The sequence below is a fragment of the Capra hircus genome, chromosome 28 (assembly GCF_001704415.2).
Source record: "Capra hircus breed San Clemente chromosome 28, ASM170441v1, whole genome shotgun sequence".
In the NCBI taxonomy this organism is placed as follows: domain Eukaryota; kingdom Metazoa; phylum Chordata; class Mammalia; order Artiodactyla; family Bovidae; genus Capra; species Capra hircus.
The window spans coordinates 34,964,459-34,990,341 of NC_030835.1; the positions used below are offsets into that span (position 1 = coordinate 34,964,459).

The window sequence follows — 25,883 nt, forward strand, 5'->3', positions numbered from 1 at the left end:
GAGAGACACTGCTTTGGGAAAGAACCCTAGTGTTCTCCTTACTTGCTGCAAGTAATAATAAATCCTTCCTTCCCCCAATCTTTGGTTGTATCTATTGGCTCAACATCCATCAAGAGAAGAACCTAGTTTTTGGGTAGCAGCTTGCTATTAGAAAGTGTAAAAGATGGAAAGTGACAAAAAATTGATTTCTTAAGTGGGAGCTATTCTGTCCAAAAGGACTTTGAAATATTGCCAAGCAAACTTCTGAAAGGGTAATGTGATTTTCAGAGGTGGATGGGGGCCACCAGATGAACAGAGATTGTGGAATAATTTGAAACTGGAAGGGAAAAGACACCTTTCCAGGCACTGGAAGCAGTAGGAGAGTCAAGCCCCCTCACCAGAGGAAGAATATAATATACCACCCGGGTGGCCAGGCCACAGTGCAGTCCTGAATTCCATGTGCCTGGAGGAAAACCTCCCTCCCCTTACTCTTCCTCTTCACAGTTCCAACCCTGAGAAGGCCTAGGCTGGCTTGCAGCGGGAGGAGGAAGAACAGACGCCCCTTGGAGAGAAGGCAGAGAAGCCCAGAGCCTACTTCTTGCCCTCCACCCTCAGCCCACAAGGCCTTTCCAGCATAAAATCAGGCATGAGGGGAAGTGTTTCTTTGAGGGGGAGTTTTAAAGTGGGTAAGAGTTTAGTGGATGGTGTCACCATACAATGACTGAAGTGACACAATTCTTGTGACAAAGTGACTGAAGGAATTTTATTTATCTGAGAGTGGCTGGTGCACAAGATCCATTCAAAGAGGGGTAAAGAAATGGGCTACGGAGCAAGTTTGAAGAGACGGTGGGGAGAAGGAATCACTTAACTTAGAGGTTAACACGTTCAGTGTACCTGGCCAAACTGATTTTACAGTGTACATCAATCCTGTCTGGCTTCTGGGTCAAAGCAACAGATTCTCAGGATTTCACTGCGGTCCATTGTCGGCAATGTGCCCTGTGTGCTTGCTGTAGAGAGGAAGCCAATTCTGACTCCATGCTGGAACTGTGTCTTTGACTTGCTTTTTGTTGCTTTTGTTATTACTATCATGCATAATAGCCTGCCTAAAAGGATCCTGACCCTCTGCCTGACAGTAAAGTAAAATGCCTTTGTTCAACTCGAAAAGAGTTGAATGGAAGAGATCAGCACATCCCTTTCAAAGGCTGAACCTTCCTGGAGCTGTTGCCCAAGACTGAAGACCCTTTTTCTTTACTTCCTCACTGCCTCTCCCTCTCTGTTCTGCCCTTTGACTTCAGTTCCTCATTGCTTCTTTCTCTCTCTCTGATTCTATAAAAGAACCTGTCACCTGACCACAATAAGATGGTTACTTTGAGAAATTAGTCTGACATCTTCTTAGTCAGCTGGCTTTCCTGAAGGAGGAAACAGAACAGGCTGTATCTTGAAAGCAGGGCTCCATCTTGGGCCGGACTGTGGACTTTGAGCTATATGCCCAGTATCTATGAAAATGACATACCAACGGAAAACCAGACCCCCTCATTTATTCAGTGCCCGTAACATAAAATCCTTGCTACTATTATATAGAGAATGGATCAACAAGGTCCTACTATATATAGCACAGGGCACCATATTCAATATACTGTGTTAAATCATAATGGAAAAGAATATGAAAGAGTATATTTATACATACATATATGTGTCTATATGCGTGCACATATATGTACACATATGCATAAACATGTACACATGTATATACATATGCACACATGTACACGTATACATATGTACATGTATACACATGCACATATATACATATATACACATATTATATATGTGTGTATATATATATAAAATGCTGAAGAAGCTGAAGTTGAAGTTGAATGGTTCTATGAAGACCTACAAAAGCTTCTAGAACTAACACCCTTTTCATTATAGGAGACTGGAATGAAAAAGTAGGAATTCAATAAATACCTGGAGTAACAGGCAAATTTGGCCTTGGAGTACAGAATGAAGTAGGGCAAAACATAACAGAGTTTTGCCAAGAGAACGCACTGGTCATAGCAAACACCCTCTTCTAACAACACAAGAGAAGACTCTACACATGGACATCAACAGATGGTCAATACCAAAGTCAGACTGATCTTATTCTTCACAGCCAAAGATGGAGAAGCTATATACAGTCAGCAAAAACCAGACTGGGAGCTGACTGTGGCTCAGGTCATGATCTCCTTATTGCTGAATTCAGACTTAAATCGAAGAAAGTAGGGAAAACCACTAGACCATTCAGGTATGACTTAAATCAAATCCCTTATGATTATACACTGGACGTGACAAATAGATTCAAGGGATTAGATCTGATAGACAGAGTGCCTGAAAAATTATGGATGGAGTTTCATGACATTGTACCAGGAGGCAGTGATCAAAACCATACCCAAGAAAAAGAAATGCAAAAAGGCAAAATGGTTGTTGACAAGGCCTTACAAACAGCTAGAAAAGAAGAGAAACTAAAGGCAAAGGAAAAAAAGAAAGACACACCCATTTGAATTCAGAGTTCCAAAGAATAGCAAGGAGAGATAAGAAAGCCTTCCTCAGTGATCAGTGCAAAGAAATAGAGGAAAAAAATAAAATGGGAAGACTAGAGATCTCTTCAAGAAAATTAGACATACCAAGGGAATATTTCATGCAAAGATGGGCACAATAAATGACAGAAATGGTATGGACATAACAGAAGCAGAAAATATTAAGAATAGGGGGCAAGAATACACAGAGCTATACAAAAAAGATCTTCATGACCCAGATTATCATGATGGCGTGATCACTCACCTAGAGCCAGACATCCTGGAATGCAAAGTCAAGTGGGCCTTAGGAAGCATTACTGCGAACAAAGCTAGTGGAGGTAATGGAATTCCAGCTGAGCTAAATCCTAAAAAATGATGCTGTGAAAGTGCTGCACTCAATATGCCAGCAAATTTGGAAAACTCAGCAGTGACTGCAGGACTGGAAAAGGCCAGTTTTCATTTGAATCCCAAAGAAAGGCAATGCCCAAGAATGCTCAATTGCACTCATCTCACACACTAGCAAAGCAGCCAGGCTTCAACAGTATGTAAACTGTGAATTTCCAGATGCTCACGCTGGATTCCGAAAAGGCAGAGGAACCAAAGATCAAATTGTCAATATTTGTTGGATCATCGAAAAAGCAAAAGAGTGCCATAAAAACATCTATTTCTGCTTTATTGACTATGTCAAAGCCTTTGACTGTGTGGATCACAATAAACTGTGGGAAATTCTGAAAGAGATGGGAATACCAGACCACCTGACCTGCCTCTTGAAAAACCTGTATGCAGGTCAGGAAGCAACAGTTAAGAGCTGGACATGGAACAACAGACTTGTTCCAAATTGGGAAAGGAGTATGTCACCCTGCTTATTTAACTTATATGCAGAGTCCGTCATGAGAAACGCTGAGCTGGAGGAACAACAAGCTGGAATCAAGACTGCTGGGAGAAATATCAATAACCTCAGATATGCAGATGACACCACCCTTATGGCAGAAAGGGAAGAGGAACTAAAAAGCCTCCGGGTGAAAGTGGAGAGTGAAAAAAGTTGGCTTAAAGCTCAACATTCAGAAAATGAAAATCATGGCATCCGGTCCCATCACTTCATGGGAAATAGATGGGGAAACAGTGAAAAAAGTGGCAGACTTTATTTTTTGGGGCTCCAAAATCACTGCAGATGGTGATTGCAGCCATGAAATTAAAAGATGCTTACTCCTTGGAAGGAAAGTTATGACCAACCTAGATAGCATATTCAAAAGCAGAGACATTACTTTGCCAACAAAGGTCCGTCTAGTCAAGGCTACGGTGCTCAAAAGGCATTTATGTTTTAGTTCTTTTAAGAAGCCATTTGCTGTTTCTATAAAATTCACTTGCTTGTGAATGTCAATCAATAAGATCAATCAATCTTATTATTTAATCAGGACAGTTCACATCAAATGTGATATTGCTCTCTTTCTAGACACTGATGAGAATATTAAGGCAATAATGGAAGCCAAGAAGATAAGGAAATAGGAACACGAATGGTCTGGACTGGATTTAAAACTTCACTTGTGTTTGAATAAAGAAAAGTTATAAGAATTATCAAGTGTGGCTTTCCCATTTTGAAATGCTAAAATAAGAATCCTCTTCCCTGCCCAAGGAGAAAAGAGAAAAAGTGAGATCCTTCCAAGGCATGAATACAGAGGAGAGAGTGAACCTACGGGAGGTAAGGAGTAGCATGCTTCCATCTCTCCTCGGCACCACTCAGCCCTGGTGGCTTCACTTGGCCATGAAGAGTTCTCTCATTCAGTCATTCTACAGATACCTGCAAGTATGCCAGGCTTTAGAGACACAGTCTGTTATTTTTACTTAACCCTTTCCCCCTTAAGACTATGTTTTGCCTGACAAAACAAACTGCAAGTTTCTTCCTCCTATTTTACTTTTGTACATGACACTTCAATCACAGTGATGGAGTCAGAGTAATATTAGCCATGGACACAAGTCTTCTAGAAAATGGCAAAGTCTTGCTTGCTGAAGAAAGAAGCATTTTATAAACTCTCTTAAGAATCTGCAGGTCAAAACTAGAAGTCTACCCCAAGAAGAATATAAAGCAAATCAATGTAAAAAATGTATATTATTCATGGGACTTGAAAATTTTACCTATATTATAGTTATCACATTGTATTACTATATAATATATTCATATATACACACATATATGTACACACACACATACTGCATGGACAGAGAATGCAGCCTGCCATTTAATTAAACAAAGGATGCTGTTGCCATCAAGCCAGCAACCACTGCAGCCACCCAAACGATGTACCTGAGGGGATTCAGGATGGAGAAAAGCAAGATCCAGGCCCTGAGAGTTAAGGTGCGTATCAAAGGAATGATTTCAGGGAGACCAGACTCATGCATCTTCCCATACATAGAAAAGCACAAAATTCACTAACTTCAGATTTTAATGGTTTTCTTTAATTGTAATCTTTTGATGTTCTGACTACTTTATTTATTTATTGCAAAAAAAACTACATATCCTGGCTCCTCCCTTACCTTTTAGAACAGTTGCCCAGAACTGAGAGGCTGCTCCTGGGTTTAAGTCCTAAGTAAGTCCACCAAATAAAACACAACTTCCAACTTTTAGATTGTGCAATATTTTTTTTTTTCAGTTGACAACACACACACACATTAAAGTGAAGTTTTTAAATGCTCTTTCCCTTTTTATAAGGTTTCTAAAAAACTCCCTCCTCATTTTCACAAGAATACTGTAAAAAGTGGTTTAAAGTTCTGCCCTTTCTCCTTCACTTCTCTCTCCTTCTTCGTTAATATTTATTGAGTGCTTATTATATACACTAGGTATTGGAGATATGATGCATTCAACCTCATGGTTCATGCCTTGGTATCTTATGATAGATATCTCAATCCTGCCGGTGGTAAAGCAAGTTCATTCCATAAAACTTTACATCTCATTTTAAATGACCCATTGGCTAAGATTCTACAGAAGGGGTCATTAGGAAATGTGGCTGAGAGCAGGAAAATAGCCATGCTGCATTTTTCCAAGGAATTTAATGCTAACCAGTTGACTCTTTCTTCTCATTCTTTTTCAAATAACAGAAATGTTTAGAAGTTTACCTGAATGTACTCTGTAAGAGTGTTAAAGACTTGTTTTGCCACTTGAATAGCTTTGGAGAAATTCCTTTGTCCTTGTTCATCAATGACATCTTTCCCAGAGTAATACCAATAGAAATCACTAATTGATTCCTGAAAAAAAAGAGATGATAGGATTTAGGATTAAGGCACATTCAGAAACTATCAAAGACCTGTCCAGTTTTGGACTCTTTAAAGGAAATCATTTTAAATAACAGATTGGAAGCAAACAAAAATATCTGTGAAATAAACACTATTCTCAATGATTTTCCTAAGCACAAAATACAGCAAATCCTCCCTAGACACAAACAACATCTGGAGAGAAAACAAGCAGAAAACTTAGCTTTAAAAATGACTTTCTGTCCCTGATGACTTTGAAATTCGCAAACATAAGGATCCATAACACTAATGTGTATTTATCCATAGAGCAGTTAAATATTACTATGTGAACACAGAAATTAGATAAATCATAGAATATAAACATCTAGTCTACCTTTTCTCCAGTAAAGCCAGTAACATTTCTTTAATGAGAATTTCAGAATGTTCTTGACTTGTATTAAGGCCCTGGAAGAAACTGGTTAGATTCCTTATAAATACTGACAACAACTGTTAAATAAACATCTAAATATGATCGATCTGTCCAAACAGGATGTTTTCAACAATAGCTCACATTTTAAAGGAATTTTAGTTGCCTAAAAGAATAATATAATTTGGGCTACTGTGTAAACCACATTCAGGTCTTGAGATATGATTTTGAAAGTTACAGATACATTTTCAGCAAAGCTTCTTGATATATTTGCTTCAGAACTAGCCTTTTCTCCATTAGTTTTAGGTGAGAGTGTTGTGCTTTTACATATTCAAAGATTAAGCAAGAAACAGAGAGCTTGTGATTTTAAAAGTACTACACCTGATTTCCTTCTAAATGAAATGAAAATTAAAAGTATAAAATTTTATTAAGAGACCTACACCTTCAGATTCAGTTCTAGTAACATGGAGAACATTACTACAGTATTGAAGATATTTTTAAGTGATGGAGTGTTAGGCTGGATTTTTTCATCAGACATTTGGAGAGCTGCAAATAACTGACCTTAGGCTCTTATATTTAAGTGTGTGTTAGGTATTTTGAAAGCCTTTCTTTTGCATTTTTAGTAATATTTCAAATATTCTTCTCCCATTTATTTATCAGCCACAGAGGAAAGAAAAGAGCATGTTCATGCTTTACAAATTGAAAAGGAATTAAAAATGCCATCCAGCTAAAAACTGCAGGGAAAAAATATTCCCATTTATAGAAAGAAAATAAAGTAAGAGCCAGAATCAGAGGTAAAGACAATAGTGGCAGTTTCAGTCTAATATTTGGGGAAAGACTGCGACCAAAGACAAAATACCTCAATAAGTTTTGACCTCATAAGTCAAAACACATTATACCATGTCAGTTTCACAACTGCCATATCATGCCAACTAGCCAACGTTTTAATTGCTACTAATATAAAGCAACGTACCTGAACTCTCAGAAGGTAGTCTACAGTAGAGATGATTATGTTGACAGTTGTATTATTGCCAGTCTGAGTTCTCAGATAATTTTGAAAATCTACAGATCAAAAGATGTTATTAAAGTGCATTCAAAAATTTAAAATGAATTCTTTGAAATTCTAAGAGCAAATGAGGTCTACACCAAAATCACTGCAGCTTCTGTAGTGTTATATCTGATAGTTTGAATTATTTATATATTCCATAAAAAGTGAGCACGTCAAAAACAAACCCAGGTGCTTCACAGAATATCAATATTTAAATTTCACCTAAGAATTCACCTGTTTCCTGATTCCTTGTTCTAGAGCTCTGCGCATGTGAATGACTGAAAAGGACTTCCATCCTGGAGGGTGGAGTAATTAAATGATTTATTCCATAATCTCTTGTTCTTCAATACCGTGTTAAATGTTGGGGAAAGAAAAACTAAATCAAAATAAAGCTGCTGCCTTCACAGATGCACAAGCCTGATGGAAAGCTCAATAAATACGATACATAAACAACGAATGGAAATACACCGTGGCAAGTTACATAGTGAAGTAGCTTCCCCAGTTAAAGATAAGAGGTAAAAAAGAAATAAACCTACATATGTCTCCACAGCTATTTATTGTATTTAATCTACATCTTTCTTCACAATCTGAATCTTTCTATCAGCTGTCTGCTCCAGCATGAGCACAACTACTAAGAATTATGAAATTCATGTTTTGAAAGTCTACATTGTGAACAAAATTTCCTGAGATTTTCTTTATATCAAACATGCACACTACATTTTTAAAACCTAAAAATTGTCTTCAGGCAAGTCAATTTTAATTAAAAAAGAGCATATATGTGTAAAATGTACAAATCAATGCTATTCTAGAGCTTTGCTTTTCAAATTATTGATTGTACCCATATGCTATTCAAATGGGCTCCCTGGTGACTCAGATGGTAAAGAATCTGCCTGCAATGCCATTCAAGCAATAGTATATTAATTATTCCTTTAGAAAATTCAGCATTACCGTAGTTTTATCACTAAAAAAAATCTCTCTTTAGAATATCAACACCTTAAAAGGTTTTATTTAGAGGGGGAAAAAAAAGAAGTGAAATCACTAGCAAAGCAGAGGCTCCTGTTATTACTGGCTTCAAAATGCTTATTGCTGGGTACCATGAATGGTCTGGGGTCTCACAAACCTGAGTTGTGTCCCTCACAAAGCAGTTGCAAGAAGCGGAAGAGGTCACAGGTGAATTCGTCATCCTGCAGAACCTTTTCTCCTGCAGGAAGTCCAGAGGGACCCAATGTTATCAACCACTTTAGCCTCAACCTCCCTTTGTATCCCCACCTCCATCAAACTTGCATGTTCATCTAGCATCGTCTGAACCAAAAACAGTCACAAATCATAGCCACTTTTCTATCTGAAGCTCTTAAGATCATGCGCTTGACAGATAGATGCACTTTTTCTTGGTAAGAAAAGAACATTTGACTCTTAAAAACTCAGATCTCTCTCTGTTAAAAGTAGCAGCATGGGTTTGGCAACATTTTAGAAACAACCTGAAGAGGTTTATAGAGATTTGAACTTTTCCCCCCTTTCTTTCTATCTTTCTTTTTGTGTAGAATCTCTGCATCTCTTACAAATGTGGAAGTTAAATCTGCTTTGTTCCTAGAGTCTGACCAAATGTTTCAATACAAAGGCGTTCGGTATATACATAAAACAGGGCTATAAGTTTCTTGTATTCACATATTAATTAAGGGATTTCTGTGAAAATTCCAAATGACTAGAAAATGTTTCTTAACTCATTTCAATGAATTCTCTCATGAGCTTGTCCAAATAGAGCGCTCATTGGTTGCAGCATTCCTTCCAGAGGAGGAAGAACTGGTAAGCGGACCTAACTCCAAATACCAAACCAAAAGAAAGACTTTGCTGACTCTGGCTAAGAGAGCTAACCCTAACAAAGCAACGTGCAAAGGAGGACATCTCAGCCATTGGAGGTGTTCTGCATCATTCAACACTACCTACACGTGTGGGGGGCCAGGATGAAGCCTTAGGAAAGGGCTCAGATATTTCAGCTCTATTTCAATATAAATGTACCTTGATCACAAGTTACTCTGAAAGCAAAAACACAGAGAAGGAAACAAACAAAAAACCAGCACCACACAAATGAAAGCTGAGTTTAAAAGCATAGAGTATCCATGAAAAAAACACTGTCAACATTATGAGTGTATGCTCTGGAATCTCAATTTGTTTAGAAAGCAAAATGACAAAAAACATACAAATGTTGTTTGGCAAGTGAATGAATATACTCATGTATTTAAAAAATGATAATAATAACTTTTCAGACTGGAAATGCTTTGGGCTAGGAAAGAAAACTATGCAATGATCATGTGTTTACTAGAACTGAAATTATGAATGACCATAATGATAGAGAATTGATGGACTTACCAGTCTGCAGTCTGTGACTTTCAAAGTGAGAGGCTTCATATAATGGGAGGGTTAGGAAGCAAAACCATTTTGAAAACTAATATAAACATTAAAAAAAGTACATAAAATCACTGTACTGGTTTCCCTATGAGCCTGCAAGATATGATATTTGGTGACCAAACTAAGATCACCATGTCTATAAATGTGACACGGCAAATCTAAAGGTTTAAATGTGTGTTGTTTTGAATCTCGACACATGGCTGATAAGCCCATTTCTCAGTGTTTACATTCATGACAGGATAGGAAAAAAGGAACGGTCTAGACTAATAAACAAACTAAACTCTTCACTGATGACACTTTGTATCATTTCATACAGATACTTTAAAATGATATTTAAATCAAAATATTATGAGTTACGCAGACTTATTGACTTTTTCCTTGTTGAACCCATCTAAAATGTTTTGTTTTTTGATTTTCAGAAAATTGAATCAATAAAACCAAGGACATACTATCAATCTTCATAACTTCAATGTGGAATAAGTAACCCCTGGTAGAAAGTATTCAGAAAAGTTAAGACTGAAATAAATTAACGTGTAGTCTACCAGTGTACCTAGACATGCTCTGTACAATGCACATTAATTTATAACGCAACATTTTATTTTTTGTTGGCATGCACAGTATCTTTTAGACTGTACACCAAAACACACACAAGTGACTTCACTTACGGTGGACACGCTGCACACAGCAGAACAAGAGAGAGAAGGGAGGGGAAAGGGGGCAGGTCAAGCCTTCATTTGCCATCAGGCGGTACCAGGTTATTGACTAGGGTACTGCTGGTTAATGAATACATTCCTATCTGATTAAAATGCTGCCATTGCCCATGCTGCCTGTAGGTGGTGCAGGAACAAAGATGGAGGATGGCTTTATGTCTGCAGAAGGTACAGGAGCACCAGTCTATTTTGGGATGTGCGCAAAAGAAATTCCATTGTAAGATGGAAACTAAGGTTAATAAGAAATAACGAAATGGAGTAAAATGTAGTTGAAAGTGCTCTTACATTTTCAATATCTTATTTGCAATAGCTGCATGATGGCCAAATGTAGCTATTGTGAAGGGCACTCCTTTGGTTTTGTTTTCAATTATAAAGGGCTTATCATGTCTAACTCTGTAATAAAGGGGAAAGTTATTTCAATACTGTTGTGATGATGAGTTTGTTCCTAGTGCTTTAGGTTTCTCATCTATAAAATGAATGGAAAATGAATACTGTATACCTCACTGGCTCTACGTAATCTATCTGACCCCTTTTTTTTTTATCAATTGTAGAAAGGTTAATATTATTAGGAACAGTGGCAATGACACTAAATAAAGATGGGAACAACATCCCTATGTGATAAATACAGTTACGTGAACTTAGGTGTTAAGAATGTTTATATTTTCAAAAAGTTGCCTTAATTTTAATGGACCAAATATTATAAAAAATATAAATTTTCACCTGAAAATAATATTAGGGAGAGTTTATTTATTCAAGCTACCAATAAAAAGTGATTCCTCTTTTAGAGATTTAATAAAATTAAAATACTTTAAAAGGCTTTTCTACTCCCAAATAGTTTATCAATTAATAAAAAAGTACACAAAGCTTTGCTTAAGTTCAATTAGAACAAAGTTGTTTTTACTTAGACTGTCCATAGATATAGCTCAACATTTGCAGACCTAGCTCCAGAAAAGATTTAATTGTTAATAATTAATTATCAATAACTGTTACTAAAATTAGTGAAATAAATAAAAAGACTATTAAATATATAAACAATTGCATAAACATCAATAGACTCCAGAAGACTAAGATCTCCAGTGTTGTAGGGTCTTGCTATGTCAATATCTCTATAATGTGGAGATAAAAAAGTGAATAGTATGAAACATGGGACTGGCTGCATTGAACAATTCCCTAAAATCTACTATTAAGTGGATCTCAAGAGCCCCCATTGTCATGGGGGAAATAATTCTGATCACAGATCTTTAGAGAACTTAAGTATTTACCTTGTATATGGAAAAACTAAAGGATAAAGGCTAAAAATACTTTAAAATGGTGAAAAGTTAGGTATTTAATTCCATATGTGTAGGTTTAGTATCATTGCTTAAATGATCTAAATATAGCTGCTTAAATAATATTACAACTCAAATAGTAAAGAATAAAAAATTTATGATTTATTCATTTGGTCATGTTTTGTGGCTTTGGGGATCTTAATTCCCTGATCAGGGATCAAACTCCTGCCCCTTGTAGTGGGAGCACAGAGTCCTAACTACCGGGTCACCAGGGAATTCCCCAAGAATAAAAAACTTGAAACTGGATTTATAGCTAGCATTTAGTTAGTGACTATAGTGTGCTAGGCATTGTGCTAGACATAGTTTCTCATCATTTCATTTCATGTTTGCAATAATCCTAAAATGAGGTGATATGACCCCATTTTGTGGTTTGGGAAACAACTGAGAAATTAAGTAACTTGACTACTGTCGTAGAGCTATTAACAAGTAAAAGACTTGAATTCAGTAAACTTCAAGAAACACTCATTACATGTCCCCTGTGTGCTAGGCACTTTGTGAGATGCTGGGGATAAAAAAGACTAATGGACACAATTCCTAACCTCAAGAAGGTCACAGTCAGGCAGCAAACAGGTAATTTCTACACTGGATGGTCTCTCTAAATGCAGGGTGTCATAGTCCCTCCACTTCATAAGGTTCACAGCAGTAATCAATCTTTGACTAACAATCATTTTGCCTATTGTTTATCTTAAATTGTGGACTCCTAACTTGTTTTCAATTTTAGAACCCAGGGAAAACCATATTTTAGACATGTGGCTTTGGAAAAATCAATTCACCTTTCTGACTCTTTTTTCATTATTTTGAAATGAGACTTAACAATCTCCTGACTTCCATAATTCATAGGGCTGCTGCGAGAATCAAATTGGTTCAAACAAGTTCAACTGCTTTGAAATATGCAAAGCACAATAGGAATCAATGTGAAGTTTTAATGGCTTGAAGTAATTCCAGTGGGTTGTGAATATAATAAATCAGTTATAATTTGATTAAATGCATTTATTTAAACTAAGGTAACAACCTAATACCATGTATAAAATGCATTCCTAGATAATAAAAATGACCACTGTATGAAATAAATTAGATAATAGATAATATGGATAATAAAATTAAAGGCTAGCAGTGGAGAAAAAAATTTTTTGCTTTCAAACATGATTTTAGATTGTTTTTCTTACAGCCTTCTCTCTTCATTTTTTTCCTTTTTTTTAGCTGAAATATATATATATATATATATATATATATATATATATAGTCTATTTGGTATGCTAGCACTACTGAGAACGAGAAATCTGTGAATTTTAGTTAGTAGATTCTACTGGAAGCATTTTGAAGAGTGAATGTGGGAATTTAAATTCCAAGTGAATCAACACACAAACATAATATCACAGAAGTGTTACTTATATAATGGCTCTCCAAGGTCTCAGAAAGAAAGTGCAAGTTCCCTGTCAGGGTAAAGAAGGTCCTTTAGGGTCTCCCACAAACTACCTTTCCAACCTCTAGTGAGTTCATTTCTTTTCAATGACACCAGGTTACTGTTCTCCCATATGCTCTGTACCTTAAACTTGGCATATGGGGATCTCTTTCACTGGGATGCTTTTCTTTGCCTTCTTATCTACCAGATAAACTTCTACTTCAGGCTGTGTGTTACATCTATGATGATATATTTCCCCCAGCTCCGGCAGCTAAGTATCAGCTCAGTTTTCTTTTAAACAGAGGGCATTGCTCTGAAGTTGCTTATTTACAAGTCTCTCTACACAATACTCTGGATTTCCTATATAAATCCCATGTCTAGGACAGTATCTAGCACGTAATAGCCACTCAAATTTAAATGAGTGCTTCAAAGTTTAAAAACTATGCAAGGATGTTAAAAAAAAATCTATTTAGTGCCATGAACCATAGGCTTTCCTTGAAGAGAATATTTACACAGGAATGGAAGAGTAATATAGTTAGGATCCAGATGGATACCAGGGTCTACTGGATCCCATGTGGGAAAGTACCCTTGGGACAATCTGGGGTGGAAGATAGCCAATAAATAATTAAGCATGAAAAACACTAAAAAAAATTAGGGTGGGCAATATTTAAAGATTGCTACAATTATCTTTTTGATTAATTAATTAAAAGGAAACCTTTTCACTCAACTTCACATAGACTTCATGAGGTCACTATAAATATACAGGCAAGAACCTCCACGCAACACATTACCAAATACAGGTGGAAATGGAAGAAGCTTAACTTGTATTAATGTTTTATATAACATTTTAGAAAATCAAACAATTTCTGAGGAATCAGATCAGCTTCCAAATTTTAACTTGTTTATGAAGTCAAGGATCCCTGCAAAATGATTAAAAATATAATGCAGTGTCTTCAACTATATTCCAAGAAAATGTTTGAAAGAAGAAAAATTGCACTTTCAAGCTCATCATGAATTTGTAATGAGGATAAATGTTACTGAGGAGAAACAAATCAAAAATCCAAGGATGGAATGAAATTTCAAAAATTCATAGAAGTTTTTGGTTTTGAACTTCATTTCATATAGTAAAATAAAACACATAGGACTAAAAAATATACAGAGAAGACAACACTGAGCACATCACAAAATCTAAACACATCTGAAGACTTTTTTTTTTTTTTAACAAGCGGCAAGTCCAGACTTTTGTATTGAGTGGGCCAAAAAGTTCCTTCAGGTTTTTCTGTGAGATGTTATGGAAAAACCAGGTAGGACTTTTTGCCAACCCAAGGGAAATTTAATAAGGTGGGATAAGGATACATGGCAAACTTACATGACAATGACAGTATAGAAAAAGGAATATCAACAATTAGTCCGATAGTCTTATACAGCTGTCCTGTATTTGTGGAACAGAGGTATGACCATGCTATGCTGTTTTATATAAGGGTCTTGAGCATCTGTGGGCAGGAAGAGGGTCCTAGAACCAATCCCTCATGGATATCGAGGGACAGCTGTATACAAACCTTGAAGGAGCATGTATTTCCTAATGTTATCTCAACCCAGATGGGGAATATCATGTGTAATCATAAAAAGCTTAAAAGTGGTATTTAAACTTAACAGTGGATTCAAAAATTGGCAACAGAAGGGTTCCTTTGAAGGGAGACATTAGGGAGCCAATAATTTTAACCTAAGCCAATGTACTGGACACAAAATAAGTCCCCCAAAGACTACTAGAGATGGGAAGGAAAGGGGATTGGCTTGTGGAATTGGCAAATTAAAGACAGAAAGAATGCCTGCATTTTAGCCTTGATCCTGCCACATTGCTATGTGACCCTGGACAAGCCATAGAATCTCACTTTGCCTCACTCTATTTATAAAACAGGGAAAACACCATGGGAAAGTCATAGGTATGAAAAAGTTCATGTATTTAAGTAACACATTTTCCATAGTGATATAATTTATGGTCATTTCATCATCAGGAACAGATTTAGCTTAATAAAGACAATTGATTAGGATGGCGATTTGGCTCTATCAGATTATTTTCTCAGTCCTGAGCTTATACTGAGTAAGCCTCAAGCTCTGAAGCAATGAGATCACTAAGGGATTCAGATTTTTCAGTCTTTTCTACATTTTCCAAGAGGGATGACCTAGGTTCTTTCTCCTATAAGGGTATATACTTTTCTTAACAGTTGCAGAATCTTTAAAAGAAGGGCCACATAACAAAAATTTTTTAAATATGCCAAAGATAGAGTCAGTGTAGGTGTTCTCAATCTGGGAAATAGTATCGTAATCATTAAAGCCAATGAGTTGTCATTGCACGCTCTTGTAAGAGGCCTCTTGATGCAGGCAGCAGTGTGTATTGAGAAAGCACAACCTAATCTCTGAAGCAGTGCTGACACACAAAATACTGTTCAAGAAAATCTCATCCCTTCTTTATCACCATCATATGTCATGCCTTTTAGAGACTACCTTGCAATATCAATGCCATCTTTGTTATTATGCTAGCCTGAAGAGTAAATACTTGCTACTGTTACTAGTGTTCTTTAAATTTGATCTCAAGAATGAAAGTTCATTTCATGTTAGAAGGTTTTTAATATACGATATTTTCAAAGGCATAGAGAAAAACTGTAAATCTCTTAATAGTTGGAAGTGAACTGGAAGAGTCCAATGGCTAAAAGGAGACTCTACCATTCACCACCCACACTGGATCAGCTTTGATTTTCCCATGCACCACTTGGTGCAGCCATAAAGCCACAGTATGTCCAAAACAGAAACGCCACAGGGAAACTATTGCACACATTCAATCATTTACACAATAGTTGCAAACACTGGGTCCACCAGAACTTCTTTTAAATGAAAGAACAGAACCAAACAAATCCAAAACCATCATTTAAATGCTTGTTGCCCCTTCATGTCTACTATGTTAATAACTACACATCCTCATAGGAAGGGAAAAAAAAAAAGGAAAGCTTGATACATAAGTTTTAAAAGTAAAAGGATGCATAATGATGAAAAGTAAATAATTTACTTGCTAAAATGGTCTGGAAAAGGAAAAACACACAAAAACTGTCACTATCAAGACTATACATCAAGCTAACAACAAATAAAGGAGCAAATAAAGAAAAGGCAGTTGATTTTTAATAATTACCACGCTCATGAGTGATGACTGAGGAAGGGAGAATATACATGGACAGTTGTTGAAAGGAAAGGAAATGGGGAAAAAGAAAAGAAGTTGAGACATTGTTTTTGTTTTGCTGTTTGTAAGGAAATAAAATATAAACGTGTTAATCTATTTGGGCAATAACTTTTGTGTGCATCTTTAAAAAGAATAAACTAATCAAACCAATCTCATATTGAGAGACAGAACTAATTCTTACATCAGGGTGGCTGTTCTTATCAAGTTATTTCTGAATTGGGACTCAAGGTGTTATTCCAATCCAAATCTGGTTGATAAAAGTCTAGGAGGCCAGGAAAATACATCTGTGTGGTCACTATTTCTTTGTGGGAGCTGATATAAAGAGTGACACAGAACGATGAATAGAATTATGTTCAGAACCTCTGGTACATTAGGTAAAAACTGCAGGGGAAAATAAAATTGATTTCTAATTCCAAAACAAGGAAGTCAGACTTTACATAGAGAACTGACTCATTTTTAGGCACTTTATAGCTGGAAAAACCCTAGGACTTCTGTGAGACCTTAAAGGCAATGCAGTTAATGGGATGTGGGCTTTGTAGTGGCTCTGAATTCTCCAGACAGGTCCAATAGGCCAGGAGTTGTAACTGGTGACACAAATGTTAGTAATGAAGATATTTAGCTTGATGTTCCTTTTCAGAATATCTAAGTAAGTTCAGAATTCTGCTGGTGATTTTTCCTGAAGGTAGCTAACCCAATTAAATAACCAATAATAATCAAGTATTAACTTGATGTCTGAACTTCTACATTCAAATGCCAAGCAGAAAATAAAATTACACAGGTGATATAGAAGCAGCAGCATTAGAATATGTATAAATGATCATCTTTAAAATACAGGAAGAAAAATGCAACTAAATTATTTTTCCTATTGTGAGAACAAAAATATACAGAGATAATTAGAAAGATTTGTTAATTCTAAAATATTTCAGAAAGGCAAGCAGACTACCAATGGCAAAGGGGAGAAAATTTATTTTTTTTGCAGTAAGTGTAGTTTTTTAGAAGACCCAATGTTCTAAAACTAATAATACATTGATAAGATGACAACTCCAAACCAGACAAAACAAACAAAAACAGATAAACACACGGGGCCTTACTCAAACTAAAATAATTTAAAAATCAAACACAAAATAATAAAAACAAATCAAAACCAAAAATAGAGAAGATACTTTTTTCTTAATAGATACCAAAATGAATGTGAAGGAACAATTATTTCTGCTTTAAATGCACAGTGTCCTAAATTTTCTAGTTTATACATCTATTTAAAGAGAGAAAAACTCTATTATGTGGGTTATTTTTATGCACATGTATATTAAATGATCAGATTATTTAAACACAAAAATTACTTTTTAATTTATTTTCTTAAACAATTCGTACTTGCAAAGACATACGGATTTATCAAATAGAAGAATAACTGAGCTAAAAGGGATAGTGAAGTAAGAATACTGATGGCCTGAAGGCTCTGAAAGCATTACTATCCTAAGGAAACAGAATCTAGAAACTTGACAGTTTGCTAAAATGGCCAAAGGAAGTCAAACATTTTCTAATTTGGCTCATCCATGCACCTTATAATTTTAGATATAATTCTCTGATAAGGGTTCTTTATCTACTACCCAGCTAGGGGAAAAGTCACAGACAGTGGGTCTGGAATAAAAAGGAGTCAATTACCAACATGGAAGGTTAGGTCTGGGGTCTTGGATGTGACCTACGTGGGTGTCTAACTATGAACTTTTAAATGAGTCACATAAGCACGGTGTCCATTTAGATAACCTCACATCTCTCTGTACTGGAAAGGTAATTTCAGGGAAGAAGTGGGGACAGGTGATCTTTTTAATTTAAGTGAGCAGTACCTGATCCTTCCTCAGTCACCATCCCAAGTCCTTCAGCTTTGTTTTGCCGCTCAAATGCATTTAGGTCGAGGACGCTGCAATAACAGGGAGAAAAACATTTAGAGGACTAACAGAACCTTTCCTTTCTTCAGAAGGGCAAATGTATATCATGAAGTGTGAACCAAATGTTATTATGCATTGAAAACATACCCTGACTCAATGTCTACCAATAGTGTTTTTTCGTAGCAGACTACCTCTCCAGGGACCACACTGAAATGATCCATGTGAAAGTCAAGCATATGGCATAAATGGGTTTCAACTTGGTAGAACATTACAGAGTCAGCAGGCATACTGAAATATAATTATAATAATCATGTTCTTCCAGTTGGAATAGCTTCTCACACTAAGTATGTGTCAGGTTCTTTAGTCAAATGCTATCTGAATGATTTTAAATCCTGTAAAAACTACAAAATGATCATAAATTAGTTGGTTAAGGATCATTGTAGGGAAGATGAGATGTGATCTCAAAGCTCACAGATAAAATGAAATGGAATTTTATGGTTTTCAAAAATCATATAGTATTCATTTTCAAATATGGAGAATATACATTAATTCTCCAAGGTCCCTATTTAAGCACAAGGAAGACTATTTTAAAACATTATTAACATGATACAAGTTAGTAATGAAGACATTACTATCATTTAACAGCAAGATAGAATATAAGACACTTGCACATTTTTGCCCCACTTGAAAGTGTGCTTGACCATTAAAAAATCTTCTGTGAACACAACATTCTAAAACAACTATGTTCTCCAATAAAAATTAAATTTAAAAAGTTGTTTCAATAAAAAAATTTTCTGTGTATAAGTACTGTCAGTAATGTAAAACAAGTACTTTTGAAGATACAACCACTGAGTGGAACGAAAGCAAGGAGAGCAGGTGCTTACCTGCATGACTGCATCAGGCCAGCCAGGCTCTGAAAGAAGCCCACGTCCTTTTTCTCCTTGAGGTAGTCAAGCATTTTCTGCAGAAAATAGATAAACCACATGGTCACTGAACATAAATCTTATTTTTTGTCAAATAAGAAACAACAAAACATTCTTTCTATGCTAAAATAAAGATAAAAAATATCAGTCCATACAAACATGACCATGAAATAGTGACACGCATGTCACATCAAGAGGCTTGCACGTTTCTGTGCCTGTGCAGCAGGACATACCCATGGCTTGGAACAAGGGAGCTGCCTTACAAAACACCGGGAGCGGCATAAATATCGGGGAAAATAGTACCCTTAGTTCTCTTCAAGTCACTCTGTAAGTATTTGGAGATTCAGATAGTTCAAGTTTACTGGGAAGAAGGCCCATCTGAATGCTACTCACAGATTTCACTATGAAAGTGAGCTCCAGTGCAAGTCTGATGCATGACGCAGGGCACTCAAAGCTGGTGCTCTGGGACAACCCAGAGGGAGGGGTGGGGAGGGCGGTGGGAGGGGGGTTCAGGATGGTGGGACACATGTATACCCATGGCTGATTCATGTTGATGTATGGCAAAAATCACAATATTATAAAGTAATTAGCCTCCAATTAAAATAAACAGATTAATTTTAAAAAAAAGTGAGCTCCTTAAAAAGTAGTCATCCAAGAGCTCTAACTACCATATGCTGCTAAGACAGAAATTCAGTTTCCATTACCATGGTCTCTAAACTCAAGGAATGGTGGGAATCATTTGACTATTAATTTTTCTCCTCTGTTCTCAGAATGATGTTCAGATTCTGTAGTCAACATATTGGCTAAACATAAATGTAAAAAATACTAACGCAATGCATTGCTGTGAGTATATTGTTACATGCCATAGGGAAACAGCTACTTCGAATGTGAATAGGATGTGCTGGAGGTTTCAAATAAGAAGTACATTCAAGATGATAAGAGAAACACTAAGAAAATAAAGTCACTGCTCTTCTCTGCATCTTAAATAGTGGGGAACAATTCCTACTATCAGTGCTATTTAGACAGGGCTCAGCTAAGCAGTTAAAATGGTGGTAAGTAATCTTTTTCCAGAAATTGAGTTAAAGGTAATATAAAACTAAATATGTGAAGGCTGCATACACACGCACAAAGAGTAGTGTGTGTGTGTGCACACATATGGATACACCTAAACATGCGTAGATACATACAAATACAGACACATAACAACATAGCTGTTTTGGGGGTGTATGTGTGTGTGTGATAACTTACTGGTATAATTAACATGAAGCAGTTATTAATCATTGGTCTTTTAAAACAAAATGAACATGGCTTATATGACAAAGGAAGCTATATCTGAAGGTTTAGAGAGAAAATGAAAACATCTATACATACAGTGAGTATATTTATTACATGATATCATTATATCATTTAATTATTAATCATGTAATTATCATGGAATAATTATAATTATTACATGATATTTATCACATCATCTCTCCTTTTGACTCAAAGGATTCTGGAGAGAGATATATATATATATATATAATTAAGATCTTTTGAAGTAATACATAAGCTAAGGGAAACTATTTCTTGATCAGTATTGTGGAGAGATTAGGTAAGTTTTCTTTATTTTTCCTTACATTTTAAAAAAGTCATATAGTCTTTAACCATGGAAATCAAAAAAGAAAATCTGTAAATTGGATAGGAAAAAAATTCACTTTTATTTTTATTAAATTCTAACTGAAATTTAGCATTCCTTTCAACAAGTGATCTAAGCAACAAACACAAGTAGGATTAATAATGGCTATGATTTTGTTACCAATAAAGATTTTGGATACTTTCCTATCACATTACAGTTGTTATAGCTACTTAAAAGTATTTAATCTTTTCTTCTCAATAATTATTAGACTAAGCACTAGATCTTTTGCTTAATGAATTCATAAGGAAATACACAACTTAAAAAAAACCCTGTTACATAACATTTTGATAACCACATTTCAAAATACTTTATTTCTTTTGTCAACCTGTGTAATTTTACTTCGTGCACTTATAAACATTACACCAAGAAGAGGCCAGAGATTTCAGTCCAATTATAACATGGTATGATTATATTTACAGTAAAAAAGCACACAATTTGAGAACAAGGTAAAGATGAATTTTTCAGTTCTTCTACTACTAGTTTGGCCAAAAATATTGTTCATATTTTCCTATAAGAAATTACAGAAAATCCCAAATGAACTTTTTGGCCACCTCAATACTTCACCTAGTTCAAAACTTAGCCAATCCAAAAGAGGCCGTCAAAATCTTCTGTTTTTCTTTTCTTAGACTCCAAGGTCTTCTTGGGGCATATTCATGGCTTTGCCCCACCGTAGTGATTCCCACCTTAGTGATTCTGAGGTTCACAACAACTTGAAGTCAAACATTCTAAGGTTCTCACTAGCCTTCCTTTCCTTCAATGAGAGAAGCCCTTTAACCTGCCTCACTAATACTTAGCCAAGAAAGAATAGTTATTAGTTCTCTGTTCATCAACTGTTCTTTCTCATACAGAAGCCAAGATATAAAAATAAGAGGTCTTAGTTTTAGAATAACACAATCTGAAGTTTATGTTATATTTTTGGTTTTCAATGAGCATAAGAAGCTTTTCTGTGCTCAGAGCCACACTGTCAGGTGTGCCCCCAGAGTCATGCAGTACATGATTGTCAGTCTGTTCCTGGTTTTTTTTTCTTTCTAAGTCACTCAAAAAAAAATATATATATATATATATATATAAATATTTTAGTGAAGTAAACTTGATTTACAGTGTTGTATTAATTTTTGCTATATAGCAAAGAGACCCAGTTATACATACACATACCTTTGTTTTATATTCTTTTCCATTATGGTTTATTGCAGGATAGTGAATACAGTCCCCTGTGCTATAGAGTAGGATGGTGTTGGTTATCCACTCTGTATATGGTAGACTGCATCTTCTAATCCCAATTTCTATTTCCTCCCCTACTCTCCTCCCCCTTGGTAACCACAAGTCTCTACATCTGTGAGTCTGTTTTCACTCCGTTTGTGGAATATTTTAGATTTCGTATATAAGTGAAATATGGTGTTTGTCTTTCTCTTTCTGAGGTGCTTCACTTCTTATGGAAACCTCTAGTTGTATCCATGCTGATGTGAGTATCATGGCATTATTTCATTCTTTTTAATGGCTGAGTATTATTCCATTGTGTATATGTACCACTTCTTATTTATCCATTCATATGTCAAGGGGCATTTAAGTTGTTTCCATGTTTTAGCTATTGTAAATTGTGCTGCTATGAACACAGTAATACATGTTTCTTTTTCAAGTACAGTTTGCTCTGAATATATGTCCAGGAGTAGGATTGCTGGATTTTATCTTAATCCTATTTTTAGTTCTCTGAAGAATCTCCATACTGTACATACTTTTCATAGTGGTTGTACCAATTTACATTCCTACCAACAGTGTAGGAGGGTTCCTTTCACACACTCTCTCGCATTTATTATTTATAGTAAGTCACTCAGATACTCTTATTCTAACAAACTTACAGATCTTTGCATTCAGTTGTATAGAGACATTGCATTATCAAATCCCCAGTCCTGATAACGTCTAACTTTCAAACTGAATATAGTTATAAAACTTGGTTGGGAAGTGATTTTACCTTATTTTAGGAGAATGGAAAGATTTATAACTAGAAAAAATTCTGAACAGTGCATCCTATTTACATGTTAACCCAGGAGCCAGCTTCATACTAACAAAATCTCAAGCGTCAATTTATAGGAGGTATAACACTATAAGACGTGTTCCCAAACTAGGCTGCCTAGGTAAGGATATTTATATTTCACTGTTAAAACCAAACAGCTGCTTTATGCTGACTTAGCCACATGAAATGCAGCATTGCAAATAACACCATATGACATGACTTCAGACTTCTAAAGAGAAATATTATCTATTGTTGCACCTAGAAGCTGTGTTTATTGTGCTAACTAGAAGATATCTGGATACTAGGAGAAGACCATAAAATAAAGACATATTTTACATAGAAAGTGAAACAAATGTACAACCAATTGTTCTTTTAGGATGATTGTTCAACAGGATGACTATATGGTCCATCTATTTGAAAAGCACGTCATGTGAAAGGCTTCATGACATACCTGCTGTACTGTAGAGTTTCCTCCATTTAAGATAGCAATTCCAAGTTTCAAAGTAGCAGCCACCATGGGTCCAGTTTCACCTTAAAAATACAAAATATAGTGTTCCTTGTATCTCTTCACTTGCTACATTAACCAATTATATCTCAAAATGTGCACTTTTAAAGTCCTTATCAGCTTCCTACAAATGTGTGTCATGGTGGAGGAGGACAGATTGACTTATATACCAAAACAAAATTAAAGAGTCATAATGCATATTTTGCCATCAATGTTTTTACTAAATTCTGTGTAATATGTCCACGAACCGAAATTACATGAGAAAACAGAAAAAAAGAACAGGTAGAAACAAATGATTTTGAAATACTGATACTTAAAATTATTAAAATTTAAAACTATTCATGTGTAATAAAATAATATTGAAATGAACATAAGCCACTTAAAATTTTCTCCTTCCTCCCTCAAGTATGTTTGAACAACTTTTATGATCTCCATTTCATCACTTTTATCTTCATGTGTTTGTAGTATTGCTTTATTAAGATGACTAGTCATAATTTTAAGTTATTCAAGCAATAATGACCAAATTTAAAATCCAACTTGTTGTCTATAATTTAGCATACTGTGCTTTATTTTTAATGTAATTCACCTCCACTTATCTTAGAAATGAAACAATCCTTATATTTGGAGAGGAGTGTTTAATATCCACTATTACTTTTCCATTCCATTCAAATTAGAATAAAAAGTTTTCATAAAGAAGATGTTACTAATGGAAGAAAAAGCAGCTTGAATTGGCCGGCTTTTGAAAAATGTAATAGCACTTGAACTGCTAAAAATGACTCACTTTAAAAATCTAAACGTTTATATCAAGGGTCCTGGGGCCACATCCTGCTTGGCACCTATTTTTGTAAATAAAATGTTACTGAAACAAGGCCACACTGTTTATGTGTTGTCTCTAGATGGCAGACACTATGGCAGAGTTGAAGAGTTCCCCCTGAGACCCCAACGGCTTGAAAAACTGAAAATATTTACTACCTGGCCTCTCACAGAAAGTGTTTGCCCACCCCTGATTTACCTGATCAGTTTGTTAGCATTGTGTCCCAAAATAATTTCCAAAATGTAATGAACAGAGAAAAAATAGACCTTTCAGTAGGACTCTGATTGAAAATAATTAACATTGGATCTGGCAAAGAGAGTTGGCGACTTCATCATAAACATGAAATTCAGGGACTGAATAAATCAGTATAATACAAATAAGGGAGCTCCCAGGAGAGTCTGAAGAATCAACCCTTCCAAGGTAGGTAATGAGCCTCACCTTTGCTGGCACTGATGGTCTGCAGCACCATCTCAGCAGCACCGCGGTCGTGCAGCCTGGCTTGTTGGTATAGAAGCTTTTGCTTTTCCATTTCTTTTTCCTGAACACAAATCCCAACCATTTATGTTGCGACTATCATTAAGCAGAGTAGTTTTCTATAAACCATATTTTCATCATCTCTTCATGTATGGGCTCTATGACAACATTATGGACCATTTCAACACCAACAATGTTATTCAACAGATGTTAACATAGTCAGCTCTTGATTTTTTCCCTTTATATTTCTTGTGATAGACTTTTGGTACTTGTTTATCAGGATGAATTTTCTTAATTTTAATGACTGGATTAGTCCAAAGCCTGTATCATATTTTTGAAGTACTATACTTCATCATTACACTTGCACTTTCTGAATGATACATTTGTGCATCAGTTTGTCATGTTTTAATCATCTCCCAAGTCATGGCCATAACTTGATACTGCTCAGCAAATGGCTTGAGTTGCAAGTTATCACTGAGTAACAGAAAACCATCAACTGAGGACATGTTAGAGTTTAAGCAAAATTGAAAGCTGATATGGATAAAAAGGTAGGCTTCAACTAAGTAGTGAACTTATGATAACAGATCTCCCCAGTTCCCCCCAAAGAATAAAAGAAGCAATGTGCCTTTATATTTTGTATTCTCAGGTGGTAACAAACGATGCTGCATGGTACTGCTAGAGCAATGGCTGGAGATTATTCTTTTCTACTCAAACTACCACTGAAAATATACAGAAGGAAATCAAAATAAAATATAAAGGCACAGCAAGTTCAAGACTGGTAGGATCATTCACTTGAGCTATTCAGTTCGCTGGAGAATTGAGACGGAACCAAGCAGTATAAGTTGCAGAATGAAAGTTGCATAGAGCCCTATGACAGCGCGTCCATCAAATGGCGTGGTAGAGAAGCTTAGTCAATGGGACATGAAACAGTCAATTAGTATCATGTCCATAAACACAACGGCCAAAACATATATGACCTAAGAGCAGGAAGAGCTGCAGCAGAAGTAGCCAGAGTGACAGCTTTGCTGCCGTAAACTTTCCATCCAAAGTACGGAAAATAGACACTGGAAGATGGAAGAGGTTTAAAAAATGAAGGCTTGCTAGTTACAGAATATGAAAAAGAAAGTAAACTAAAAGGAGGGGGGGAAGAAATGGGCTCAAACAAATGAAAAAAGAAACCTTTAAATCAAAAGCAACCAACACAGACATTTATGCTGTTACCAGAGAGTTCTCGCCGAGGCTGGCAAATTTGTCTCTTAAATCTTTGATAATATCGTGCT

General features: G+C 35.7%; 1 protein-coding gene across 1 annotated transcript in view; it reads right to left on the bottom strand.

Moving 5' to 3' along the window:
- Positions 1-25,883, bottom strand: part of RYR2 (ryanodine receptor 2) — an 814,256-nt gene that overhangs the window by 66,866 nt on the left and 721,507 nt on the right. The window contains exons 81-87 of the mRNA XM_018042460.1: positions 24,568-24,667; positions 23,262-23,341; positions 19,083-19,159; positions 18,157-18,230; positions 8,355-8,435; positions 7,160-7,248; positions 5,646-5,774 (exon numbers count right to left, since the gene is read on the bottom strand). Of these exons, the coding sequence (XP_017897949.1) occupies positions 5,646-5,774; positions 7,160-7,248; positions 8,355-8,435; positions 18,157-18,230; positions 19,083-19,159; positions 23,262-23,341; positions 24,568-24,667 (630 nt within the window). The remainder of the gene's footprint in view (positions 1-5,645; positions 5,775-7,159; positions 7,249-8,354; positions 8,436-18,156; positions 18,231-19,082; positions 19,160-23,261; positions 23,342-24,567; positions 24,668-25,883) is intronic.